Raw genomic sequence first — 23,908 nt, 5'->3', positions numbered from 1 at the left:
TATTTCTGGCTCTCCTTGGAGTTCTCACATGTTTGTCTGGAGTTGCTAACTGTGGCATTTGTCTGAAACTTGCTTTTAAACAGCAATGACAGTGTATAATGCCCTCTCTCCTCTTCCTGCAGTAGTCATTATATTTACAGAAGTAGTGAAACAAAAATTGAAGTAAACAAGGGAATAGGAAGATGTGCTGACATTCACTGGCTCTTAAATAAAATCTGGCTTCAGTAAGTAAAAGATGGAGGGGATGAATCGTGCCAACAGCGTGGGAAGACCATTTTCTGTCATGCAAAGTACGTGGTACATGTTTCTGCATGGCTTTCAGATGTTAGATATTACATATTTTTCCAGCATTTCTATGTCATCTTCACATTATAGATGGGAAAAATTTACACTTCACCGTGTAATTCCTGCCCTCAGTGCAGCACTCCTTTTCACCCGCCACTCCATTTTACCCAAGAATGGCAGGTTAATTCCTGAGAAAGTAATACAAATCACCATCGTTGTTACAAATTACAGTTCATTCACTTACGCTATTTCCCTCTGCATTGTGGTTTCTGGCAAATGGATAGAAAGAGCCAAGCTGCATCCAACGCAAGCAGAGTTCGTAGGTAGTGTTATAGTTAAACCCACAGATATCAGCACCAATCTAAAGAAAAAAAAAATCATTGGATAAGTGGTTTTGATTGTGACTGAGGCCCAGAAATGAGAAACCATGGATGTTTGTCAATAAAAATAATTTTCAGAAAGAGATACCTATTTCTGATGATTTTATTAGGATGCTCCATAATGATATGAATTTTTCTGGGACCGAGATTGTACTGGCTCCTAGAGCATTAACATCACTGTAGGAGATCTGACCATATTTCAGTAATTCTACAAATTCTTCAGCCCAGCTTGCAAAACCAGAAATACATGGAGGGACCTCAATGATAGAATATGTAATACAGAGAGATCGGTTTTGGATGGCATGCAGTGATTTAATCTGAATATAGCAGTGCTATTTTTGTTTCTCTTCAGCCAGCCAAGATTGATGACATTTAGCTTTTTTTAATCTCCAGTTCCTTATGCTGTGCAGGCCGTTACTGCTGGCCATCTCAAGCAGCTTATTTCACAAAACATTTGAGTTAATTTAAAGTGATATTGTGTATCAGCCAGCAACTGCCTGAAGGACACTAGACTTACGTAGGGGATGCCAAAGAGGTTGAATTCCAGGATTCCAATGATTGACTGGTGCATGTCCTTCCACCGAGAGAAGTTGTCACCCAGCCAGTGACCCCCATGTTTCCCACTGCCAATGAATGTAGACCGACTCAAGACAAATGCTCGTTTTCCAGTTGCCTGCTGGGCAGCACTGCAAAGGAATGTAACAGGATCATTAAAAGTAAGAATGGTAACCGAAAGAGTTGTATTATCATCCTGAGCTTTCTGGCATAATTTTATCTGAAGGGGTGTTATTCATGAAACAATTATTATTGTGGTCCAAGTCACATGAAACTATGTCCGCAAAAATTAAAATCTCTCTGATTCACAAAACAATTTGTTTCAGGTATTTTTAGTCTACCTAAAACATAATTTGTTTTTAATTTATTCTCCACAGTGTCTCAAACTGAAAAATTCAACCATAATTTCCTTTCTTTATTAGTACATTTAATTTGGTGTCCTACAGGTTCCTGAAAAAGTGTAACACATTTTTTTCAATATAGGATTTATTTAGAGATTTACATTCGTAAATCATGTTTTAATATCCTGAAACTAAAAGTAAAAAAAAAACAAACAAACAAAACAAAAAAATACCCAAACCCAAAAACCACCACACCAAACAAAAACTTCAAAACAATAGCTGAACATCTTAAAAAAAAAGTAAATAATCAATATAGAAACAAAAATGTAATCATTCAAAATGTCACCCTATCCTTGTAGTATTTCCTCTGATTTCCTGTCATTGTTTGATATATGAGATTTCATTAAGCAATTAGTAATGTAATGAATTTTTCCTTGCCTTTTGAAAATAATTTTGCTGCATCACCAAAAAATCAAGTAAGTGCAATATGCCTTATTAACAAATCTGTTACAAAATTCCTCAACATAGGATAATCTCTGTATGTAATTACATATTGCAATATTATATATTGCAGGAACTCAGATTCAACTCTGCTTTAATATGATTTGGGCAACATAGCTTACCTTCTCTGGGAAATCCTAGCATGAAATATTAATCACGTTGTTCACCATCTACCTCCTTATCTCTTTCCTTAATGAGATTTGATCAAGGGCTCTTTCACCTGTATTTGTAATGGCCAATGTTTGGTATTGGTTGTTACGGCACAGAGCCTTTGAAATGCTTCAACATTTGTTTCCAAAGCAAAAAACCCGACAGCTTTCATGCAAATTTAAACATATTAACCTTATGTGCCATATGTAGCAAGAGGTGCAATTCTTGAACCATGCAGGATCTGCTGGTTCTGTGTTGTAGGTGCACTGCTGGGCCCAAAAACTGCACAAGAATTCGTGTGTTTCATATAAGTGGCATTTTGAAACCATTTAATCGATATCCTGAGTATGAGTCCTTTCCTCTGGTTGTGCAGCACAAGTCTTTAGCTCCATTTGCAAATGCAGGTGTTAATGAGAGCAACATTGGATCAACCCAACTATGACCTACAGCTGCATAAACGATTTACAACAAGAAATTTATTGAATAAATTTCAGTCTATTGTGAATCATTGCCATACAGGGCCAAATGTATTTGTTGACTGAAATTATTTACAAAATACCATAGGCAAATAATTCTTGGTGTTAAGCTATACACAAGCTGATTGTTGCTAGTTCATCTATCCAAATTCAAGCCATTTGACATGGGTCAGATGGCACATTTCCTATTCTCTGTCTGTGTTAGAATAAATCTTAGAATTGCTTTTTATACAATTATGAACTTGTCATTTTTTCAGCCAATATCCTGCAATTGATGCTGGTTTGCTAAATATTCCTGTCAGTAATTTAATTTAGTATATTATTGTGAAGAGCAAATGCAGAAAGGGTATACAACCAGCCTTGAAATGTGTTTGAGAAAGCCAAATGAAAAATGCATGAAAATCTCTTCACCAAATTCTTTCCCAGCTCTGCAGCAAATCCTGCTTCTGCTTTTGGTGGTGTTCTCCAGCCTTGAAGGACTGTATGTTTGGCTGAGCAAAATATGTATTTCTTTTGGAAGGAGCCCTGGAAGCAAGGGCTACAGGGACAGGGAAGGTTCACAGAGTCACAGAGTGGACCTCTAGAGATCATCTAGTCCAACTCCCTGCCAGAGCAGGATCACCTCGAGTAGATCCCACAGGAACAAGTCCAGGCGGCTTTTGAAAGTGTCCAGGGAAGGAGACTCCACCACCTCTCTGGGCAGCCTGTTCCAGAGCTCTGTCACCCTCACAGGGAAGAAGGGTTTCCTTATGGTCAGGTTGAACTTTCTGTTTTCCAGTTGATGGCCATGGCCCCTAGTCCTGTCACTGGACACCACTGAGAAGAGCCTGGCCCCATCCTCCTGACACCCACCATTTAGATATTGATAAGCATTGACAAGATCCCCCCTCAGCCTCCTTTTCTCCAAGCTAAACAGACCCAGCTCAAGACATTACCAAGACATTGTATGGTTATGTGTTCTTGTGGACGCCAGCATGCTGAGGACAAATCCCAGTGGAGACACCAGTGATGGGAGGATCTTTGCTGAGATTGGGATGTAGGGGCCCAAAACCCATGCTACACCCTGTGTCCTAGCTGGGCTGGTTGGCCAGCCAGGTGCAGGGTTTGAACCCTGCACCCTGCAGGGTTTGAAGCCCTTGAGGGCTTCCTGCTCCTTCTATCGAAATCAGGGCTGCTCTTCAGCCAGGCCCACAAGAGCTGGCAAACGGTTTCTGCCTCTTACCTGTTCTTCCCTTCCCCCAGGCTTGGCATATACAATACAAGTGCATTAACACCGTAAGTAGGCTCACTTAGCCATGTCCTCTGGATGCTATCACAATACAACTGCTGAAAATGAGTGCTAGATACTGAAATCAGCCACCACCAGGATCCCTGCTTTGGAACTTACATTGCAGTATTAAACATCCATGTTTTAGCTCAATCTCTGCTGGAAAAGGCATGATTTGCCCATTTGATTTAATCCAACAGCTAGCTCTCCACTGTCACTCCAGCTTCACAGCAACAGTCTGCCTGTGTAATCCAGTTTTGAATGTTTTCCAGCTGCAAAATGAGTTTTACAGTAGCTGACAGCAACTGTGCTGCAATGCAGCTCTGCCCTCCTGGACCAAGTGAGCCCAAGCCAAAATGCAAAACGCTGCCTGCCAAGAACTGGGGGCAACTCCAGAAGCAGCCGGGGGAGCTGTATGTTTTGGGTCCTTCTCCAGCAGTGATAGAAACCCCTCTGCTTGGGCCGCGGTAAGGAACGGATGGAATAATTCCTCTGGCACCACACAAGGCTGCTTCTGCAGCAGCTGCATCTGAGCATCTCTAATGGAGGATAGGAACAGCTTGCTCTGTTTATACAAAAGCAGCAGCTGCAGAGTTAAGCCCTATGAGTAGATCCTGATTTTAGCTAAGAAAAGTAAAATCGGAAAAGATTCTACTTCTTCCAAGACTCTCTTCTCTCAAAACTTCTTACTAAATGACAAACAGTAAAATGAAGCACGGGGCTGTGGTTTCTTGTTAGTTACTACTACAGATTTCCCAGGTAACATAAGTGGCTTTTTAAAAGCATTTCAATCAGCTGAAATCTGCTTAGAAAGATTTAGAAAACTTACTGGAATGTTGGCACTGTCTGTGACCAGCCAAAGAGAGAGTGAGTGTTATAGTGCTCTCCCAGGTAAGTCTTGGAGTCAGGACACAACGTCTTCTGCGCCAGAGAGCGATCAGAAATGCCTGATAACGATACAAAACATTGTAAAATTATATACATCACAGTTCAAATCTATTCATATTTCTACCCATTCGGGAGAATTTGGGAAGAGGAAAAGCTGAAGAAGTGCCAGACCTGCACTGATTAGAGGTTAGCATATAGCCATGAATACCTGCTTGCAGACAGGCACAGGTGTCCTCAGGAAGATGAGAGGACTGAGTAAACACTGCTAATTAATTTCAAGTTTTATGTCCATTAATTCAAAACATCTGCACAGATATCATATGTTCAGTAAGTCATAGCCAGAAAGAAAATTTCTGCATTGCTGAATTAAGAATATACTTACATATTCTTTTATATAGTGACAAATTTTACTTAATACCAAAGATGCTGCAAGAAAAGAAACACAACACAAAATCAGATGCCCAGGGAACTTGCATGGTTGTGTGAAATCACGAGACCTCAGCCTGTGATTATAATGGGTATATTTGCATGCGGACGGATTATCCAGAACTTCCTCCATCAGCAGGTCACAGGCAGTGGAGGCAGCAGTAGCTTTTTGCCTTCAGTGATAGCTGGGAGTAGCCCTGATGCTGCTGGCCCAGAACCAGTTTAGGTGAGCCAAGGGAAAGCAATATGAAGCACAAATTGGCTGCACAGATGCTCCCTGGCCTCTGATCCCATATTAAGGAGATGCTAGCAAAACCCATTTGGTGCAGAAAATGTGATTCTCATCCTCTGCAGGTAACCTCCATGAAAATGCTATGTGAAGTTCATAAGGAATTGAGCAGGTCAGATGTTTGGTTTATACAATGTATTTATTTTTAGAGATGGAGTTGAAAATGTTATAAAATCCTCTCTCTGAAAAAAAAAGAAGATAGATTCTCAAATATTCTTTTCTTGCATGCTTAATTAGGTGCACACACTATTGTAAATATTTCTCCATGAGCAAGCAATCTTGCTGCCTAATTGCACTTCACTCTATGGTTGCTGTTCATTACTACAAAGTGAATTTCTCTGTACCTGAAACCCCATTAGCCTCTCTGTTCTGCTGTGCCACCACAGCTGGAATCCTTGTTTTTTGGTCTTTAGACACAAAGACTCCAGTGTGGCTGACCTGCATCAGAAATAACTTAGTTTATAGACAATTTCCTAGTACCTTTGACTGATACTGCTTTGAAGAAGATACTAATGTTCTGGAGAAAGTCACACTTTACATCCCCGTGGCACTTAATTATTAGCCCCTTAAAATTAAGGTGGGATATGAAAGAAACCGCTGCCACATGAGTCATATTTTCATGCTTCATTCTTATTCTGAATATTTTGCATTCTGCCTCAGTAATACTGATTATTTTACAACTGGATATTTATCTTCAGTATAAAGTGTTTTATAGAAAATTGATTTGAAGGACTTAGAAGTTCAAACCACAGTCACATGTAATTGTGGTTATAATTTATATAAGCAGGCTGAAGGCTACACTGACAAGAAGCCTGAGGCACTGATACTGGGACTTGCACAGATTGGGGCACTCAAGAAAGCTTGAGTCCCTAAAACCCTGCCAGCCCTAGGAAGGTCCTAATGTCTTGTTGGACTAAGCAGCTTAGGTCATGCCTCCACCAGTCAGGGGCTTGGACAGCCAAGGCTATGTGCAGTGTCGGCATAATGTGGAATATAAAAGAAGGTCCTGAAGCACAGGTTGAAAACAGCTCGCCTACATTTTGGAAGAAATGCCTTGGGCTCCTGTCTGCAGCAGCAACACCAACACCATGAGTCACAAGCAGAAGTAGGTGCATCCTTGCCTGAGAAGGGACAAGTCAGACAGAGAAACTGGACTCAAAAGCCTACAAGGAAGCTGGGGGGGGACTTTTTACAAGGGCCTGTAGTGACAGGACAAGGGGTAACGGGTTTAAATTGAAAGTGGGGAGGTTTAGATGAGATATCAGGAAGAAGTTCTTCCCTGAGAGGGTGGTGAAGCACTGGAACAGGTTGCCCAGAGAAGCTGTGGATGCCCCATCCCTGGAAGTGTTCAAGGCCAGGCTGGAGGAGGCTTTGAGCAACCTGGTCTAGTGGAAGGTGTCCCTGCCCATGGCAGGGGGGTTGGAACTGGATGATCTTTAAGGTCCCTCCCAACCCAAACCATTCTGTGATTCTATGAAAAGACACTTGCCTTCAGCCTCCCTTGCTGTCCCTACATGTCACCTATCTATATAGGTCCCCAAGTCTGATTGTCCCATAGTAGCTCAGACTTCAGTCCTAGGCATCACAAAGCTCAGCTTCACAGCTCTTTATGGGTCTACCCCTCACTTCTTTATTTGTGAAGGTGAAGGGAGCTTTGCTACTTTGGCCATCTTCCCCAAAAGCTCACGCCTTTTTTTGCAGCTCTGAATGGTGACAAAAATGGAGGTAACATAAGGCAAAGGTGGAAATGTCTCATCAGTTCCTGGGCTTTGGTCAATGACAGGACCCACAGCACCAGTACACAAGTTACAATTAGCAGTTTCCCCACAAAGAGAGCAAACACCAAAATCACAATTAAAAGCTCTGCTTCTGGTTTCTATAATTTACAATATTTTTATAATATTTTGTCATGCTTTTGCAATGTTTATGTTTATCTTGTATTTGGAGAGAAAAGAAATGAGATGTAATAAATAAAACCAAGAATTTGCATGACAGTACAACAGCCTGAAGGGAAAAGGGACATTTCCAATAACTCACTGTCAATAACTCATTTGTGTATATTTCCTGCTGCATATTAGCATTGCTCAGGCAGCAGGGCTTTCCTGGAGAAATGTTGGCTGGATTAATTGCCAGGACCACTGGCACTAATTGTAAGTACTTATGGCTTCCTGGGGGAGAATGAGCATGTCATTAACTTGGCTACTGGAAGAGGTGTTCCCATTCCTATCAGTCTCCCATAGGCTTGAGCATTTTTAAACTTATTTTTAACCCATTTCTAAGGCAATGAAAATTTCTTTCCTAAGAGAAAGAGAAGATAATGAGTTATGTCATTAGGGAGATGCTATCTTCCTTGTCATGGTTTGTGGAAAAGGCAGAGACCACCCATTCCTGGGACTAGCAGTGGTGATGGTAAGGCAAAAGGGTTGCTCCTTCCATATATCTGTAGCTGAGTTACAGTGTACAGGTACCTCACCCTTTCTCTAATGCAGACCTGTTGCTCAGGGCATGGCAAGAAAGGCCTGCCATTTTTCTAGTCCTGTTACAAGGCAGCCTCAGTGACAAAGTGGGTTATGTTTGATACTCCACCAAAGCTGAGCCAACGGAGTCCTGAACAAATATGTAACTGAACGTACAGAACAATCATGGAAAGATAGAAAATGAGAGGATGGAATTTTTTTCTAAGAAATAGCCTATCCAAGATTAAGAAGAAAAAAAGAAAAAAAAGATTGTCAAAGAAACTTTACTTACTGGGAATGTAGGGAGGGTTATTGATATCATTAACAGCACATCCAGGAAACTGGCCATTTAAGAAATTGGATGGTTCATTCATATCCTTTAATAAAGAGGGTAAGACACATGTCAAAAGCCTAGTTTTCTCTTTTTAAAAGAAGGGAGAGCAAATATAGTGAGACATACAATCCAGATCCCATCGTAGTCAAGGACATCCTTGAATTCCAGACACATCTGGGTCCACCACTCAACTGTCCTGGGGTTGGTGTAGTCAGGAAACACTGATTCTCCGGGGGGCCAGGCCTAAAGTTCACAGACATAATGACTGGTTATCTTCTCCTTTCCATTACAGCTGCTTTATCACTTTGAAGCAACGCTAGACCAAATGCATGAGAGAATTTAATAAACCAACCTTTCCAACAGCAGGAGTTATGCCATCAGAATTGTTCACCCAGACTCCCATTTCCTCCCCGAGATCATAAGGCCTGTAAGTGCCTGGCTTTTCATCCTTGGTTATGAAAGGGTCCTGAAAACAGTGATTACACTTCCATTATCAAAATCCCAAAGGTAACAATTACTTTTACATTTGTATATTTTAGAAAAATTTGGATTATGTTCTTAATGCAGATTGCAATTATATTGGAAGAAAACAGAATTAAAATTCAATAAGAGATCAGAGCACATAATAATTTAGGAAAAGTCATTAAAGATATGCCATGAGTATTTCTTGTATAAGGCAAAAGTGATGTGAAATTATTAAATACCCTCATGTTTATTTTTTATGAGACATTCTATGTTCAAATGACTTTAGAAAGGCACTGGATTTTACTTTCCATGCTGAGGTCTCTGCTTGGCAGAGTGGGGTGTCACACTGGGCATTCCCACAACTGGACGCCTCCGGGTATCGTCCAAGGCAATCCTCATTCCAGCTGCCTCAGCATCAGCAGCTGAGTGCTGGAATAACTGAAACTCCTCAAGGGGCTTGAAGCTGGGACACATCCAACCTCAGATGGACCTCATTAGCCCTCCCTTCAGATCCAGTGTCAGACAAGAGTGGTTTATGCTAGTCTGGTGTAGAGTAACCCAGTTTGTGCATGCCTGCAGGGCTAAACATCTTTGTTCTCCCCAGGCACGAAGCCCACAGTGTCTTACACCCCACAGCTGCCCCTCTGACTGCTTGGGGTGGTCACTACCTTGCATTGGAGCCAGTGACATTGACGCCACCAGATTCTCTGCCCAAGGATGGCCATCAGTAGCCACCAAGCTCATCAAAATGGGGCCTAAACTGCTCCCGGGAAGATCACGTCCCATAATGAAGTTAGGACTACTTTGAGATGCCAGTGAATGAAGAGGTACTATTCAGCTCTGCTCAGCAGTCAGCTGGGACTAAAAGGAGATAAGTGCACTTTGCAATATGTCCCTAATTGGGAGCAGCTGTCTGCTTTGTGTTATTTAGAACAGAGGAAGATTGCAGCCATTTTAGAAGGGAATTCTATACTTTTCTCTTAGAAGACGTTATTCCCTCAGGTTCTGCTTAAGGCAAAAAACTTTCAGCTATGAAACATAATGGAGAAAAATGCCACTTTACCAATTCTTTCCCTCACTTACAGTTTGTGCAAAAATTTAAGTTAACTTAATTAAAAGATAATAGAAGTCTAACTAATAAACTTCTTAAGAACAAAATATATCTGATCACAAACGGTAAATTACCTTAAAGTCATGTTTTAAAGCTCATTTTAATATCTAAATTACTTGCCTGATTTATTTGTAAGCCCTCTTACAGCTACAGCCCTGTTGAGGAAAGTATATTCTTCCATGCATCACAAACAAAAGCCTCTGCTAAATCCCTACCTTAAATGCAAAATTCCATTCAACTTCAACTATCTAGCTGCCGCATCACCTCCATAAAGAGTATAAGTGTCCATTATATTATTAACTTGTTTAATAGTTCAGCTTTGAAAAAAACTGTCCATCTGCAAGACCTGTCTTATAATTGTGGAAAAGATGTCTCTCAAGGGAATTGAAGGCTGGAAGAAGTCAGATTAATTAGCTACCAAATCCAAACTTCTGGTTTCCTTCAGCTGAAAGGTTATTCTAGTGCATAAATCTAATATATTATGCAGGTTTAGTATTGTCCTAAAGAGAGTTTGTCATGGGGGAAGTTCATGTCTGGTAGGCCTTCCCTAACTCTTTTTTTTAGCAGCTCTTGGAGAGGAGGTGCTGAGCATCCTTAACTTCAACTGTCTGTCATGGGTTATGGGAGCACCCAGCACTTATCTGGACTGAAGCACTTCCACCTATGGCCCCAAACATAGATTTTGACAGACATCCATAAAAACTCACCTCTGGAAATTTTAGCCTCTACAGCTTCTAGATCTGGACTTTAAAATTATAAAGCTATCAAGGATTATTTTGAATCATTAGCATGTTGCTATTAAGTAATTTGTCACTCATGTCATTCCCAGCTGTTTCTATTTTTAGTGTGATTTAATGGAAGGTATGCAAGGTCTTTCATTAAAGCTCCTCTTCAGTAATGATGTTTATCATTGCACACTGTAGTCATCGTTACATTTAGAACTTCTTTCTTTGTTTCTAAAGAATGTATTTGTTCTGACTCAGTTGAAACATGTAAATTATGCAGTGCAATAATGACGACCAAGTACTGACACTCTTAGACAAAATTTCTCTTAAATGGAGGTGGCTCTGAAAGGGATCAGGAGAAAGAAGTGCTGAAGGACTGCATTTAGGGACTGTGGTAACAGGGCCATGCTGTAATCGAGGTGACCATGGGTACAGAAAGTTCTCAGCACTGGATACAAGCGTGGGGACTGGATTTCCTGATGGTGAGGGACCGACCACCTCAGCAGCAGTGGCTCAACCAAATTCAGCATCCCATTCTCAGGCAGGTTACCAGTGTTAATACTGCTGGCCCTCAGGATCTGCACTTTGCTTGTGACCATAGAGGTCTGAGATGTGAAAGACTGAATCCAGCTCCCCCAAATCCATTTACTAGAGGTTTTACATGACACTAAGTGACTGCAATCAGAACACATTTCCTGAAATCATCATGAGGGATGCAGCTTGGGGAACTCACTCATTATTGTCACTACCCAGAGGGAATCTAAATAGAAAATTGTTCTTTCGTTATCAAACTGGATTACACTTGCCTCGATTGCGGTTAGCGTGGCTTTGCTGTCACTTGGGAATGAAACCCTTCATACTGTTCCAGCTCCTGACCCAACTTAAGGGGATGCTTCACATCACTAAAGAATGCTAACAGTCAGAATTTGACAGAAATATCAGCAACTGTATTAAAGTGAAAACAGAAAGCTTCACTACCAGTGCAACCTATACTTCCTATCATCTTTTCAAAAATGAAGGACAAACTGGAGCAGCTTTTGTTCTTTTTCACAAGCTTATTCAAAGAACCAGAGCAGAAGAAGGTCCTAAGTTCCAAGTTAGTGGAAGAAGAAAGGAAGAGATTCCTATATGGATTTGCATTAGCTTATTGCATGAATTAAGATTTGTTGTTATATTCATTGTATATATATATTCCTTCCTATATATTCTGCCTAGCAGCTGAATTTAATTCATCTAGCAACAACTCTTGTACTACTCTAACATGAACTATCTGAGAAACCGAATGGGCTTTAAAAATTTTGTTGAAATTAAACTCACAAGAAGATAACATAGCTCACCTGAGGACCTCACCCAATAAAAAGGGAATAAAATACTTCAGTTTGTTTAGCTTGCAAAAAAGACTGAAGGAGAATTTGCTTGTTTGAATAAGTATATTAACAAAGAAAGCAAAAGGCCTAGAGGTGTCACTGCCCCAGCCGGCTCTGGGGAGTTTAGCCCTCCTAGTACTGCACCGCTGGGAGGTCCTGGAGAGCAAAGTCGTATGCATATATCAAGGATTTTATTTTAATATCTTAATTTATTCTTTTTTTAAATTTAAATTTCAATTTAATTGGTCTCCAATTTCCTTGCCACCATTAGGACTGAGCTGTCATAGCAAAGAGTAATTTTGGCACAAGGACATGTATGGGGACTTGCTGGTGAGAAACAGCAAACTTTTTGTTGTAAAAATTGATGAGGGAAGATGAAAAACTCTGAATTTCACTTCTGACCAAATTAATTGGTTTGGTCATACATCAATCTTGGTTACAGGTTCAACATACATTTTCCACAGTTTTTCATGCAAACAAATGTCTCTTACATTAATTTAGGTAAAAAGTAAATATAAGCCAACTGAATTACAGTTACTAGCTTTCCAGTGTGATTATGAATAGATTTTTTTCCAATATTCAGCTATATTTGTGTGGATATTAAACCCATTTGTTTGTTTTCAGAAAAAGAATTGCATGAAAGTGATCCTATCTCAACTCAGCACTGAACAGAGGCAAAATGTCTCATAACTGAGTGAGAAAAAGTGAAAGACAATTAATGTTATGGTGTAGAAATGGTGCTGGCACAGATATCTGATAAATGTAACACATTTAAACATAAAATATGTGAGAAATTGTTCTTCAGCTCTTCTCAACAAATGACAAAAATGGAAAACTGCTACAATAGCATGTGTTAGCACTTAGATACTGCTATGAATACTACGCTGCAAACAGTTCTTTTAAATGGAGAAATAATTAGCAACACTGTTAATTTACCAGAATCACGACATTGTGCATTCCTTCCTTCTTCAGTTTTTGGAGGTACTCTGGCAGACCTGCATAATTCACTTTATCATAGGTGAAGTCCAGGCGACGTTCCATGTAGTCGATATCAAAATGTTGGACATCCTAAACATTTTTTAAACAAACATTACATGAGTATTGCATCCAGCTCTTGGGGTCCCAACATAAGAAAGATGTGAATCTGTTGGAGGGAGTCTAGAAGAGCACCACGAAGATGCTCCGAGGGCTGGAGCACCTCTCCTATGGGGACAGGCTGAGAGAGTTGGGCTTGTTCAGCCTGGAGAAGAGAAGGCTCCGGGGAGACCTTATTGCAGCCTTCCAGTATCTGAAGGGGGCTACAAGGAAGTTGGGGAGGGACTTTTTACAAGGGCCTGTAGGACAAAGGGTAATGGGTTTAAATTGAAGGCGGGGAGATTCAGGCTAGGTATAAGGAAGAAATTCTTTACGGAGAGGGTGGTGAAATACTGGAATATGTTGCCCAGAGTGGTGGTAGAGGCCCCATCCCTGGAAACATTCAAGGCCAGATTGGACAGGGCTCTAAGCAACCTGATCTAGTTGAATATGTCCCTGTGCATTGAAGGGTAGGCTGGACTAGATGATCTTTGAAAGTCCCTTCCAAGCCGATCTATTCTATCATTCTATAATTGAAGTATTTGATACAGAAAATTAGAATGTATGCAACTATATTTCTAAATGTAACTAGCTTATGAAATGAAACCTAAGAGATTGACTGCAATAATTGTAAATAATCGTCAGGCCAAATTCAGTTCCTATAATCTTAAATGGTAGCAGTGGACAAAATGGAAACGTAGAAGTCATAGTTTAGCAACTGTTTGGCAGTCATATGCATCAGAAGTACCATAATTTATTTTTAAAAATGCTGAGTAAATCCACACCAGAGTTGCCTGCTATGCAGCCAAGAGCATCACTTACACCTCATGTTCAAAGCCTGCTTTAAATGTTCTTTTAAGCATAATAAAGGTATTACATGCAAAACCGCTACATAGAATTATGAACATCCTTTTATTCTACAATTCTCTTCACAGGATAATCACTTTTCCTCTACTATAATTTTATTCATCTCACTTTGGATTGTTAAATCAGCATACACAGTGAAAAATTCATACTTACGTATGGGATATGATAGTGGTGCATGCGATCAACGGTTTTCTTTACAACATCAATGCTGCCATAACCCCACCGGGAGAGATGGAATCCCAGAGACCAGTAGGCAGGCATGTGTGGGCGTCCAATGGCCTACATCAGGAATGGGGAAAACAGAAGTAAAAATGGTGAGATGAAGAGAAGTTACTCTGAAACACCAGGAGAGGGTCCCAGCTCATTTAAGCCATGAAGATCAGGGCACACGTATCACACACCCATGACATACCCTTTCCTTTCTCAGAGCAGATCACTATATAGTACACTTGGCTTCAAAAAAAAGCAGTTCTCCGGTGGACCCTTGCCCTGAACAGAGGCTCTGAGTGACACCCACACTGATCATCACTTCTAAGAACACCCCAGTGGAAGACAGAGTGTATAAAACCAGGCTAACATTAAAAAGGGGTCTTGCTGACCTCTCAGCCCCCACACAGCAGCATGTGCTTTCACTTACGTAGCACACACCAGCAGAAACCCAGTGCGGAGCACCGCACCGCCTGACCTGTGCCAAGTCCACAAACCCTTGGGTCAACAGCAGGCAAATCTCTGATTCTGCATAGCAACGTCAGCTTGGCTAATTTCTCTTGCCACATCCAGCTGAACTAACTCATCAAGAGTTTGATGTTTATTTGAGCTCTCTGAAGTTTTAATTATATTTACACACCACCCTGATGAAATTCACTTATTTATGACTGACTACTCTTATTGCTGCCCACAGCAATGTGTTGTCAGGCACTGACAAACCTCTTGAAGGTCAGAGTTACTGTTTGATCCCGAAATTCTCAACTGAAACATGAGGTAATGAGTTAAATGTGATTTTATAAAGATTTGATTTCCACTGGCTCCCATGTAATCCAGCTGTAAATTGCACGAGGAAACTCGGTTGAGAGCACAGGGGAGTGAGGTATCCTGCTCTGCTTCCCCCAGGGAGAGCTGCTCTGAAAACCTGGGACAAGCAGCGAGCAACCATGATGTGTCTGTTCTAGAAATAAGCTGAAATCTGGCATTGCCTCATTAGTACATACTGTGATTTCTGGGGGACATATCTTCAAACACTTACTCCAGTTTTAAACAGTTAGATCCCATGAAATGAACCTTTGTTCCGTATTTCTAACATCCTTGCAGGCAATACATGAAAATCAAGTACCTAGTAAGAAGATGACTTATTATTAATCAGTTGCAGCTATCGACTCCCTTTGGCTAAATAACTCTTCCCCCCTTATTTCCTTGTGGATCTCCACAGTTAGGTAATTATGCGAAGAACTGAAAAAGAACAAAACTTGCATTTTGGCAGCTAAACCCCATCTACTTTAATTAACCAAAACAAGGCACTCCTGGCACCCTGTATCTATTGCATTGCTAAGCTCTCTAGACATCACAGTGCATAAAGGCACCTCTTCCTATGGGATTTCCTCCAGTAAGAGTCTGGCCTGGGAAAGCAATGCTGAAATTGCTCTAAAACATGTTACGGATGCTAGAGCTGGTGGGATGTGCAAACTTCACCAGGCAGAAAAACGGATGCAGAAGAGAAGCGGGGAAAAGCAAAGGATGTGTTTATGCACCTGAGCTGAGGGAACACACCGGGTAAATTGCTTCCAAAGGAGAAAGGCTTGTGGACAGACAAGCGAACTTTAATCCCTAAGCATTATACATTTGGCTACACAGTGTGCTTTCGCTGGATGGGATGCTGCTCTCTCACCTACAAATCAGCAGAAGAAGGCCAGAACAACTGGTGAGGTTAATGGGTTGAGCCTCTCCAGGAAGGATGTTCTGGCTAAGCAGGACAGCTGCCCCGTGCGCCTGCTACTCATCCCATTCCACCAGACTTAGAATCATAGAATCACAGAATGGTTTGGTTTGGAAGGGACCTTAAAGCCCCTCTAGTTCCAACCCCCCTGCCATGGGCAGGGGCACCTTCCACTAGACCAGGTTGCTCAAAGCCTGGTCCTGCCTGGCCTTGAACACTTCCAGGGATGGGGCATCCACAGCTTCTCTGGGCAACCTGTTCCAGTGCCTCACCACCCTCTCTGGGAAGAACTTCTTCCTGATATGTAATCTAAACCTCCCCGCTTTCAACTTAACTCTCTTCACCCTCCTCAACACCTGCTTCACCTCCAATTTAGCTGGAGGCTAAGCCCTTCAGAGGAAGCGAAGGCAGCTATCAGCAGCGTGTTCCCATGGAGAGCTGAATGGGGCACGATGGTTCGGGATGATCTCCTAGACAGCCTGAGAGCCAGCACAGAGATGTCCAGCAGAGCAGGGCAAGCCTCAGGGCAAGAAGTCTGCTTTCCTGTCACAACTGCGCTCGCCATATTAAGGATAAATCCATCTAAGGAGGCAGCAGAGCTTGTTTTAGACCAGCCAAGGCTGCAAGATTGGTGTTGTGAAGCCCACCAATTTGTGTTCCTAAAGCAGATGCACATTTTGCCCTTGCTTTCTCTACTGTAAACAGAGAGTGACCTCTACAAACAAGGTTAAAAAGACAGACCAAAACAAAAGAACCCCTAATGAAATAAATTTTTTTGTGCTCAGGCTTCTCCCGTTGGACAAGGGGGAAAACCAGCTGGTAAATATTAATCCTGTATCTAAATGCAGAGCCCTGGCAGGATGTCTGCAGGGCATCCGCTGCCTGTCTCCAAGCGGGCTAGGAGGTGGCAACCCCTGTGGGGTGACCCGCCTGGGCAGAGGCATCAGGAACCACTAGGCAGCCCTGCTCCATGTCCAGTCTGTCTGGGATATGGCCGATACAACATGGTTCAAGAGCTGGATGGGGATTTGCTTCAGCCCCCATGTCCTGTTGAGCACCATGGTGAACACCAGCGGGGATGTGGAGCTGTGGCCACCGGCATGCTGGCCAGCGTCTTTCTCACGTCCCCAGCTCTGAGGTTTGTGGAAATTCAGCTGCTCACCCTTACATGACGGTGGTATCTGGGCTGTGGACCACAGAGCTGCCCCACGACGAGGCAGTATTTCATGACAGCATCCCTTGAGGAGTTCAGGATTACAGCTGAACCAACTGAAGAAGATCTACCTTGCAAGTAAGATATTAAGTTTTAAAGCTATTAGTTCCCCAGGTTCACCAGGCTGGTGCATCTATGGTGAGCTTAATTGAAATCAGCAGAACATTTGAAGAGGAAGGATGAAAACAGGGCAGCTGGGAAAACAAATGTTCTTTTTTCTAATTATGCTGCGGACTCTCTCTAATGGATCCCCCTGAAGCTTCCTGATAAAGTAACTGACATATGGTACCTACTCCCAGATGGATCAGCAGAGGCAGGAATGTAATTTTGCAGACCTGAAAACTCATGTTGGATTTGATATATATTTAGGATCTAGTTAATTCATATAGATTGCATTCTGCATACAAATGATCGTAAAATGCAGTGGGCAGAGAAAGCCTGCTTGGTTAAATTGACTCCCGTAGAATCAGAAAAGGTAAATGAGGTATGGCAGAGGAACTGACGGAGGAAAACATGAGAAATGCAGAAACAGCAAACATATGGGGTATTCAAACTGAGGGGGAAAAAAAAGGAATATATAGTAGTGCAGAAGCAGAAAAAAAATAGATCCTCTTTTCTGTTCCACAATTCCTCCTGCACTTGGTTCTTAAATAACTCCTGGTGTTGTTTAATAAATTCACTGTTTTCCCAGTTTTACATAACTTGACATTATGTAATTTTTTTCCCCCCACTTTTTTCAGATGTACCTGAGAGCTGATGAATCTAGGAGGTACCCTGGAAACATTGTGCAGTAAGAACAAAGTTCAGTGAAAACATGTATCTAACAGCTAGAATCTGTGCCCAGGGAGCAGATGATCTGTATTCCCTTTCCCTGCGTTGGGTTACTGGACAAATAACATTATTACTATGAGCATCAAGGATATTAGCTAAGTTATAAATGCTATATGGTAAATCAGGATCCTATTCTAGTAACGCTGTGACCAAAGATACTGACGTGAGAGGGAGACCCCTGAAGGGTTATGCCCTATGTATCACAGAGGCCATAGAGAGGTGCTCTTTCCCGTGCTTACAAAGGATCTGAGATCTTTAGCAACGCAGGTACAGGAGCTCCACTTGAAAGACTGTTAATCTTGCACCCTAATTAGCCATATAAAATGACTCTTGAAGCTTGATATTTGCTTAAACTTCCTTTCTTTAAAGAAGAACTGTAGGAGGAAACTATAAAAATCCCAGTGGGCCAATGCTCTAGCTTTAGACACAGAAATAGTGTGTTTGGATACCCACACAATGGCTAAATTACACAGGTGCTCCTATGGCCCAGATACCTGTATCCAGCTCATCCCCCATGGCTGAGGCAGGCAGGCGAAGGCTGTGGGCACCTAGTCAGGCAGGGGGTAACTTTCACTGACAGTCTATGCACAGAGGCTGAACTTTGTTTTAGGAGAGCAAAAAGAAAGGCCCTGCAAATGCTGAACCAGTAAGAAGATGATCACAATCCCAGGAGTCTAAAAATATGCCAGGGTCTTCAAAGCTTCTTTGCTGCACAAACACTTATCAGCTGCTTAGTCTTTTTTGAGGGACTCACAAATTCAACTGCAAGACTCTCACTGTGATAAACTGTAGGTAGAAGCAGGTTCCCCATGTTACCTCTCAAAGAGAAGGCTGGACTAGAGACCTGCTAAAGTCTCTTCCACCCAGAACATTCCTACGATTCTGCAAGGAGGAAGTAAACCAGCAATTTGCTCTCAAAACAGCAGACATGCAGTATGCTCTCTTAAAGATTGTTATCGGATGATTTGTGATAAAATAACAAATCCATGGCCTTCATTACACCCAACAGCTGTTAAATATCCATTTGTTGAACTATAATTTTCCCGAGGATCTTGTTATGGAGCTCAGATGCTACTGCTACACACTGCTACTCTGTCCTGAAAGACCACCTGTGGACTTGGAAATGGTGGTCTGGAATTAGACCTGGCTGTAGAGCCTCAGCTAGGCTCAGCTCAATGGCTGTGCACTTTAGCTTATTACTGCTTTTTCCCATCCTACTGCAGACTGAGGTGTTTGCCATAAAAAGTGAGATTTGTGTTATATAACTGTTCTGCACGCTGGACATCTTCTGTAGTAGGAGAAAAGTGTGATTACTGTCAAATATATATATAGCTGTGCCAGGACCGTCTGATACACCAGGACCAGTGCAGCTCATAGCTGGGCTCAGGGAGAGGAGGGAGAAGAAGAATCAGGATGGAGATTTCTCCTTCCCATTGCACAATGCCCAGCACATGCCCTGTCACTGCCATCACTGCCGCAGCGCTGTGGTGGCACTGGCAGGCTGCATCCTCCAGCCCAGCTCTGCTCCACTCAAGACACAGCAGCAGGGATGGAGGCACTGGCATTCAGCCCTCTGCTCCCTTCCTCCTCCCTGCATTGCTTTTGGAGACCATTTAAAGTGGATTAGCGAGGGACAGCCTGGTGTCCAGGGACACCATGGCTTTTGCTGCCACCTGTCCTCATTCCAAGGATGCACAGAGAGGCCAGTGGCCCTGGCAGGGCAGTCACAATCATCCCTGATCCCCATGCAGGGATCCCCAGCCTTGGTGCAGCCTGGCTGCCTGACCACGGAGCAGCAGCAGCTCTGTGTGAGAGCCCATGGGCCACCCCTGGGTGCTGGTAGCAACCTGGGGAGGTGCATGGGGAAAGCTTATACTCCAGAGACTGAGTTAGAGAGCTTATTTACAAAGCTGTCCTAACTCACTGGTTTGGAGGGAGCTGCGTGAAAGCACTGAGCAGAGCTAAGCTCCTAAATATTTCACAGAAACAATCATGACAGGGGCCAGGGGTGCTGCTCAGGTCTTGAAGTGGCACCTGGCCACCCTGCTGTACCACTGGGGCCATCCTGGAGAGGATGCAGGGGGTGAGCCTTGCAAAAAGCCCCATGAAGGGGTTTTGGGGTGATGGTTGCACAGGCTGGAGACAGGTGCCATTCCCCTAAGGAGCTGGTTGCAGCAGGGCAGCCTGGCACACAGAAGACCCATGCAAAGAGCTGAGAGAGCTGTGGGATGCTGTTGAGCGCTGCCTTGCAGAAATTGGTCACACTGCTCCTTTCCAGCCCTCCCCTCCTTCCCCGGGTCGTGACAATGACCATGTGCGAGAGTCCTCTCAGTGTGACAGAAAAAAGAATTGAAAAATGAAGTCTTTTCCGTCTCCTTCACCTTCCCACATATCTTGTACATAAAAGCCAAATCATTACCCTAGAGGCTAATAATATGGTAATTGTAACATTTGCGATCCGGGAATTTCAGGATGTTTACTGAAGAAGTTATTATTTCACTGTGAAATTGCTACCATGCATTCTTTAAGATTCCCTAGAGAGCTGAGTGCAAGCTCGAAGAATACAGAACAGGGGACTTTTTTGCCCTGGCATGTGACATGTCTAGTTAGGAGACGCCCACCGGCTCCCCTTTACCTTGTTTTCTTCACTCCAGTTCCATTTCCAGAGAGGCAGGGGTGGAAAGTGAGCTGCCAGTACCCATCAGCTGGGGAGTGAGAACTCTCTCATTTTATTTTCAGCTGCTGGCCACCTGCTGAGCCACAGAAACGCTGCCTTCAAACATCAGCAAAAGACTTTGAAAAGAAACAGGGATGGCTCTATTCTCGCTCGCACTGCTGCAGCAACTCCCCTGAAATAGGTGCTTTCATTGCAGGGATCACAGCTGTGGCTAGGGCTTTTTTTTGACTTGATTGCCAATGCGAAGTTCAAAACCCAGTTTGCCGGTTGGTCTGTGCCACCGGGGTCAGAGGTGGCTGGTGGGGAGGATGTGCAGAGGGAGCTGGGAACCTCTGAGCGACAGGGCAGTTGCTCTGGCTCTGGGACACAGAGGGGCACCGGCAGCCCCCCACCACTCTGGAAGGCACCCCCTGAACCTGTTGCTTAGGAAAGGATGATTTAGCAGAGCCCACCATACTAGGGAGGCTCCAACCTTCCCAAAACAGCAGCGTGAGCGAGGTGGCTTCTCCCTTCCATCACCAAAACAGGACCCAGCAATTCTTTCCTTCTGGGCTAAATCCTTTTTCCCTTGGTCCAAACCACAATATTTTAGTTCCCATTTCAGACCCCTTAGAAGAAGGCAAGAGTAGGATATGGGGGCTTTAAAAAGACGGGAAAGACAAAAAGATTGCTGAAAATCAGAACTCAGGCCCTTTGGAGGGGCCGCAGAGGGGAAGGAAGAGCATACGCACTGTGAGCTCTGTCTGCCCAGCTCTGGGATGCCCTACCTCAGGCTCCGTTTGCAGCTGCGTCCTCAGGGCACGCACGTGCAAATCCCCCTTCCCACAGTGACATGCCCCTTCTCAGCTTTGCTTCACGCTCTTTGGGCTTGGTGCTGGTTCTTTACGTACAGAGCTTGGTTCTGAGGTGGCAGTTTTCTATGCAAGGGTCCAGTTGCTGCACCGCCTGGCATTTGGTGACCAGGAAAAACGTGTTACCTGATGCTTTTTTCTGGGCAGCCCTTACTGGATAAGCATTGCTTGTGCACTCCCAAAACAGCTATTTGCATGTGTACTCTCAGTTCTTTGGAAAACATTGGGCAATTGGAAAGCAAGTAGTTATGCTCTGTGAGACATCAGTAAATACGTTTTTTTTCGCATCTATGCTCTCCAATGCAATTACATGGGTTTTCATTAGTAAAAAAGAGGCTGACGACTCCAAAATCAACAGTCCATTTCCACTGACAAATAAAAACTTGAAGCCTTTTAAGTTCATTCAACACCTCTGAAGTCCAGCAGATGTAAAGTTCCCAAACATTCCCATCTGTGCTCTGCCTAGGTTTTTTTTCCCCGTCCACAGTGTTGAAACATGGTTATGGACATGTAGTGAGGACTGTAAAACTGTCACGTCCCAGAGAATAGCAAGGTCAGACAAATTTCTTTCTAACCATTGCATCCCTGTAATGGACTCCTGAACTCAGTACAGAAATGCCACAGGAGAGTCTGGACACGTGTATTGAACACCCAGCCAGTCTGCCACACTCAGATCATTTGTGAATGCTTGAGCACACGGCGGATGTGACTAGAGCTACGGCTTTGTATGTACGGATCAGGACAAACTTTTGGCTGCGCTACCTGCTGATCCTACCAGATACTGGTGGGAGTTCATTACAAGGCACTGCCCTGTGTGCCATATGCATTCTTCTACTAACCTCTGTGTATTGCTGAATTACGTTTTCAGGAGTCGGCCCAAGGAAGACATAGAAGTCGAGGATCCCTCCAATAGTGCGGAAAGTTAGAGATGGGTTTGGACTCAGAGAAACATCTGAAAGGAAAAAAAGAGGTTCTCCTTACAAACCAGCTCTGCACTATGCGTGGGGATATTTCAAAGCTGCATCGGGGCAGTTCAGACTTGACATTAGGCAGCATTTCTTTGCCTAGAGGGTGGTGAAACACTGGAACAGGCTTCCTAGAGAGGTGGTTGATGCCCCAAGCTTGTAAGTACTTAAAAGGCATTTGGCCAATGCCCTTAACAAGGTGCTTTAACTTTTGGTCATCCCTGAAGTGGTTGGACACTTGGACTAGATGACTATTGTAGGTCCCTTCCAACTGAACCTATTCTATTCTCTTCTATTCCATCCCATTTCATCCTAGGTGTATGCATGCTGGGATCTTCTGTGCCTAGATGTATCCCCAGGCAGAGATGGCTGCACGTAGGAGTCACTGACTGACCCCTTTTGGGTATGACTGGATGAGCAAACAGGAGCTGTACGTAGGCTAGCACTTGCCCAGTGTTTCTATAATCTCCGCTTTCAGACTGGCATTGTGCAGCAATAAATCACAGAAACCCACACAGAGTAGATTGCCCAGATCCATTTGTTTCAGTTTCATTTATATAAAAAGGAACCACAAGCTTGTGTTTAGGGTTGGTCTATACTATTTTAATCTTCTTATTGGAAGTCATCAGTTTCCCCTGGCAGGCAGTTTTATAGACGGTGAAGATTCCCCTTTTCTGAAATTATACCACTGGATTAATACAGTAAGGTGACCATGGAAACATACAAAATTATTCTCCACAGACAGAATGTAGGACTAACCTAAACTGATTTGATTCAATTATGCTAATCCCAGAGGAAATTTCTTCCACCTTCTCCATTCCCTGTATGTACCTCTACTTAAAAAAAACCATATATATATATATTTTTTTTTTTTTTCACTGAAAATAACTTACATTGTTAGATAGTCATTCTAACGAAGTCCCCTTAAAAACATTATAGTAATCCTGGAACCTCAGTTATGGAACAGTCACTTAGATTTGTACCACATTGCAAAGGCAATCAGTAAAACATTTTTTTCATATTTACTAATTTACTATCCTTCAATACACAGTCCATATAGGAAATCCATATATCTTTTTACCTTGTGCGTTGGAGTTCAGAAGAAGAACGCCGTGGGCGTTGGAGTCAGCTTCTACACACATATAGAATGGGTGAACTCCATAGAGGTTGGCAAATGGCTGAAACATAAACAGCACATTAGGTATGGCTTGACTTTGCTATTTTTCATAGTTTTTGTCAGCTAGGTACATATGCAGCAAGGAAATAAATTCATTCATAGAGACTTGTTTTGAAAGGTTGGGGTTTTTTTCATCTAACCTGGTATGAAGTTAAATGGACAGAAAACAGCTATTTTTTCTGCCTCATCACAATGGTACTTTTTAGTCTCTCTCAGTTAAATCTTCCATATTTTGCCAAACCCTCCAAAATGGCATGGGTAAGGACTGCTTTGCTAGTTAAAACAGATTCATCAACGACTGACCCCA

At 42.8% G+C, this 23,908-nt stretch overlaps 1 protein-coding gene across 1 annotated transcript in view; it reads right to left on the bottom strand.

The window, feature by feature from the left end:
• The window catches only part of LOC104508800 (maltase-glucoamylase, intestinal-like), a gene marked incomplete at its 3' end in the record, with an annotated part of 41,431 nt that overhangs the window by 17,275 nt on the left and 248 nt on the right, over positions 1-23,908 (bottom strand). The window contains exons 2-11 of the mRNA XM_010150533.1: positions 23,506-23,602; positions 22,299-22,411; positions 14,111-14,236; positions 12,953-13,084; positions 8,701-8,814; positions 8,475-8,591; positions 8,307-8,391; positions 4,785-4,902; positions 1,183-1,351; positions 530-646 (exon numbers count right to left, since the gene is read on the bottom strand). Coding sequence (XP_010148835.1) covers positions 530-646; positions 1,183-1,351; positions 4,785-4,902; positions 8,307-8,391; positions 8,475-8,591; positions 8,701-8,814; positions 12,953-13,084; positions 14,111-14,236; positions 22,299-22,411; positions 23,506-23,602 — 1,188 coding nt within the window. The remainder of the gene's footprint in view (positions 1-529; positions 647-1,182; positions 1,352-4,784; positions 4,903-8,306; positions 8,392-8,474; positions 8,592-8,700; positions 8,815-12,952; positions 13,085-14,110; positions 14,237-22,298; positions 22,412-23,505; positions 23,603-23,908) is intronic.

This window comes from Eurypyga helias, unplaced genomic scaffold (assembly GCF_000690775.1).
Source record: "Eurypyga helias isolate BGI_N326 unplaced genomic scaffold, ASM69077v1 scaffold8564, whole genome shotgun sequence".
NCBI classification, from domain to species: Eukaryota; Metazoa; Chordata; class Aves; order Eurypygiformes; family Eurypygidae; genus Eurypyga; species Eurypyga helias.
This window is presented reverse-complemented; position numbering and strand designations above follow the sequence as displayed.